We start from the raw sequence: 4,583 nt of genomic DNA, 5'->3' as shown, positions 1-4,583 counted from the left end.
TCCCCAACGCTCTCACCCTGGCTTAGTCCATAACCCAACATGAGGCTCCCTGCAGCTGGGGAGTTTCCAAGCTCAGCCCCACAAGGTATGTGCTCCAGTTTTTAACTTATCACATAAAAGGCAGACAGCCCCCTTCTCTGATACTTTGCCTTTGATCTGCTGAACTCATTGTGGTTCAGCATAACGTGCAATGTCCTTCATAGCATCAGAATACATTACACATACGCTTCCAGCATAGCGCAAGATGGTGAGTTACAAATATGTGTAATGGCATGGATTTAGGTACCTAAGGAGCCTTCCTGGTGGAGACTTAGTTGTCTCTCAGCATCTGTGCAGTCAGAGAATATTTTCTGTAGTTTGGGTAGACTTGAGCATTTCAATTTTGCAGACACTGCACTTCAGTACTACAGTCTTTTGTTGATTTGGACAGGGCATAGCACTGAGGATCAGAGCCTCTGCTCCTGGCTGGTCAATTTATTCCATAGGAAGCTTTTACATTTTTAACCCAAGATTTCCACGACTGATCAAAAGAATTATTTCTTTGAAAAAAATCAAGGTGATTGAGCTATCTAAACTTCGGTTCCCTTATTTCTCAGAAAATACTATTTAAGGTCTATGTTGACAAGCAATTTCAGATAGTCATTAGGGACACGGTGCTGAAGGCTGCTTGGTCTAGAGGAGATGCCCGGCATATTTAAGTATTAAACATTTTTTTTGTTGTTTGTTTAACTGACTCTAAATATAGGTTTGTGCAGAATGTAGAGAGCCATGTTCTTAATCTGTGCATAAAGCCAGTAGTATTATACAGGTAGAGGTAGAAGACTAGAGAGCAGATGATCTCTTCTCTTAGCAATAATACTCATGGATGGGTAGTTGTCAAAAGAAGCTTAATGGCTTACCATTAATGTAGGCACATTGATTTTCCCTCAAAACTCGTTCTGATTTCTTTGTCATTTCACCATTCCCTTTTTTCTCAGGCCATTCAAACAGAGTCTCCTTTAGATTTCCCTGGAGGATCTTCATAAAGCAGTGTGAGTCAGTGTGATCATGGATACTGCTATAAATGTAAAAAGAACAACCAAACTCAGTGTGATACACATATTTGATTTCAGTACAGCAAATAGGACAGATGGTATAGCACACTGTATCTGGACATAGCCCTAGAATGAAATGCCACTGCACAAAAGTCTTAGGAAAAAGAGATCCACGATGCCTATTTAAAACTGCTCATTCAGAACAGTATCAGGAGAAGCTCACATACAGCAGGACTCAGAGATCAGTCAGATATTGATCAACCTATGGCTTTGCCACAGAGGAATACAAAGGAAGTCGGGAGGAGGACAGAAAAATTCTTCAGAATACAAAAACTCTTGTGGGCCAAGAAACGAAAAGACGCTTTCCACAGTGACCCCAGGCAGAAGCTAGTATAAACTTGCAAGTATACCTGATGTTTGCAGATTCACCACGCTCGCTTCCGAAACATGGGAGAAATGAGCTACCTCTATTTAATATCTATGGTCTCTTTACTGCTGGGCTGCACAGGCATTTGTTGAAGAAAAAAAAGCTGTACCTCTTTCTCTGATAGTACTAAGTACCACCAGCTACAGCAAGCTGCTAATTGCGCTAGTTTGGCAAAACATGAACGTAACAGCAGGATCTGGTGTTTAGTTTGGGCTTTATTTTTTTTAAAATAGAGGACTAACTGTTACAGAAGTCAGTGGGATTAGGACAAAGGGACAGTTCTCCACTCATCAGGGGTGAGGGAGAAGGAGGAATTTGACCCTTCCGGAAGTACAGTGCTAATGAGTTTCAATCAAAAACTTGGTACTTCTATGTTACTGTTTTTGGTAAACAAATGTCGAGGCTTCTTACTAACTGAGATGCCAAGAGAGCACAGCTTGCTTCAGGCATGGAACAGTTCACAAATGCCACGTTGTCATGCTCCTTCCACAAGCCATGAGAACAATCTGATCCTCCTCATAGGAAGCAAAACCAACTTGTGGTCTCAGTCTCGCTCTAGCAAATGCTCATCCAACTCAAACACAGTTTGACATAAATTACAGGCTTTGTGGGAATAGCCTGGGAGGAGTAGAGGTGGTGGGCTTTATTCCTATATCCCTCCGAGTATAGCGTCATGGCATCCCCTACAGAAAATACTGTAAATGTTCAAATGCATGCTCAATTAAAAAACCCAAAAAACCCAGCTCTGACCGCTCGTTAGGTTTTCTATTTATATGCAAGAATAATCAGTCAAAACCTGCAAAATTAATTATTCCATATTTTGTTAATCCTTATTTTGTTTTAGCCAACATTTTGCGAAAGACCCTCCAAGGGTCAGATCCTGCCCTAACGGTTGTAGGACTAAGCAATCCTGTATACAGTCTGTGTACACAACTCTGGAGGCCACCTCAGCAGTGTGGTCCATTTTGAGGGAGGAGATGGGATGTGTGAACCTAAATAAAGCCAAGGACTCCTGGGAAGGGGCTCCCAAGGACTGCTGGAAAGGGTGTGGGCAGTCCTAACCCACACCTGCTTTTCTCATCTTGTCACAGAGGCAGGATTTAAACAGCACGAGAGAACAAAGACTACTTAAACTGCACCAAGTCCTGCTTCTCCAACCAAATGTTGTACGGGTCTGTTGTATGGGACAGGTAGAACAGGGTCTGTTCAACCTATTCTGCCCACAAGATTCACTGCACCTCCGGGACTAAAAACTTCCTCTGACAGAAGGGAAGCTCAGATTGGTAGAAAACCAGAGCATTTTTGAAAGACTGCTCTAAAAATGTCCATGAGGTACAAACTTGCAAAAGATCTAGCAAATATCTGGAGGAGCTCTGCACTGCCTAGTTTCCAGACACTTTCTGATAGCTCACGTAGGGCTGATTATTTGTGGCTTTTTGTATGACAGTGAAAGATACAGTGGTTTTATATCTGTTTGCTAAAACTACAGAATTTGGATACGAACCTGCCATGCCCTTCACCCCAGCACAAGATCATCAAGTTGAACTTTCCATTTCCATTGTCCACAAGATTTCTCGTATACCTGAAATACAAAATGTTTGCTTTTTACTGTACTGATGTGCCGATAACAGACAAAGGTATACAAACATGTTTAGGAAGGAAGGTTGTGACATATAAAAATCTTTTTTCTTCAAAGCCAAGTTTTTCTTGGAAAAAAAGTGAAATTGTATTTTTAAGTTTTTTTTTTGGAAGAGTTCTTTTTCTGTGAAGGAGAAAGAAATGGACTTATTTAATACTTTATAATCATATTGGTTTTGAATTACATAGATTGGGAGTTTGGGAACTGTGAGTCCTAGACTAACGTGGTAGACAGGATCAAATCAAAATAGTTATCGAATGAAGTCACTTCAGCAGCTGGCTTATAATTGGAAACAGAGGATTGCAATGAAACAAGAAAAATACATGGTTACATTCTTCTGGAGCTCCTTTTCAGATATTCTTGGCTTTCCTTCTGTTATGCAGCACTCATTTGTACAAAGCCAAAAAAGCAAAGAAAGAAGATGTCAGGCTTTCCGTACATGTTCCTCCTACTCTGTTCCCGAAAGTTCTACGTCTTGTAGTGTAGCGTTCGTGTGTGGATAAAACACCTGTGGGGCAATTTCTTTCAGCATCTACTTCTAAATAAAGTTTATCACAGCAAGATTTCTTAAAAAGGTTTTTCATGTGCTAACTGATAGGTGGCACAGAATAAGCTTGCTCCTAAAGGCTATTTATCAGTATGTGTGTTCCAGATTGTGATTTGCTCTCAGGGCTTGAAAACATCTTTAATAGCAACACCTTATGCCTGTAGTACCTTCCTGCAAGCCTCCCCTGAGCTGCCACTTGTCTCGTCTTATTGAAAAGTTCACTGAGAAGGGACTGGGATTTTGCTCCATACATTACTTCCCATAATGGGGCCCTTCTGATCCGGGGCTGGTGCTTCGAGCTGTTGTGGTGTAAGTAACCCTAGGGGGACCTTACGGTTTCATTTTAGCTTTAGTCATGGCTATTCACACTTTGCCAAGTAAAGCAAATACTTACGTTGATGAGAGGATGCCTCACTCCCACCTAAAATATGCAAGCAGGGGCACACACAAGTGCACTGATGTCAACCGAATGTTTTTTAATTAGTTTCCCCATAAGACCACTCCAATTTAATCAAGATAGGATGATTGTAATGAATTACTTCCAAAGCATAAAATATATATCTATATGCTGCCTCTTGCTGCATCCACAATTTGTGTGTATGTTAGGTAGACATATTTTTCCTATGGTGTCAGAACATCAGCAATCAATGCCGGCATTTGACTGAACTTTTCAAGTGCTGGTATTTCTGTACAGCAGGTCTGGCTGGCCAAAAAAAAAAAAAAAAAAAAAGGCTGCCATGCGTGCTTCTCATGTTAGCGCACTTTGTTTTCCCAGTTCTTAGTTTTTCTATGCGCTGTTACAAATTCTGCGATTCGTTCTGAATGGAGGACAGTCAACGAGAGGTGAAAGGAGGCTTAAAAAACAAAAAAAGTCAAGCTGGGAAGCGATGACAGCAAGGTTAAAAGGAAAAGTTTTGGGGGGAGGTGTGGGGGTGG

The 4,583-nt window shown here is 41.2% G+C and overlaps 1 protein-coding gene across 1 annotated transcript in view; it reads right to left on the bottom strand.

The window, feature by feature from the left end:
- Nucleotides 1–4,583, bottom strand: part of CDO1 (cysteine dioxygenase type 1) — a 9,577-nt gene that overhangs the window by 4,544 nt on the left and 450 nt on the right. Inside the window, exons 2-3 of the mRNA XM_009634626.2 lie at nt 2,966–3,043; nt 900–1,057 (exon numbers count right to left, since the gene is read on the bottom strand). Coding sequence (XP_009632921.2) covers nt 900–1,057; nt 2,966–3,043 — 236 coding nt within the window. The remainder of the gene's footprint in view (nt 1–899; nt 1,058–2,965; nt 3,044–4,583) is intronic.

This window comes from Egretta garzetta, unplaced genomic scaffold (assembly GCF_000687185.1).
Source record: "Egretta garzetta isolate BGI_Z169 unplaced genomic scaffold, ASM68718v1 scaffold272, whole genome shotgun sequence".
Lineage (NCBI taxonomy): Eukaryota > Metazoa > Chordata > Aves > Pelecaniformes > Ardeidae > Egretta > Egretta garzetta.
The sequence above is the reverse complement of the archived record's forward strand: the minus strand, read 5'-3'. Positions and strand labels throughout refer to the sequence as shown.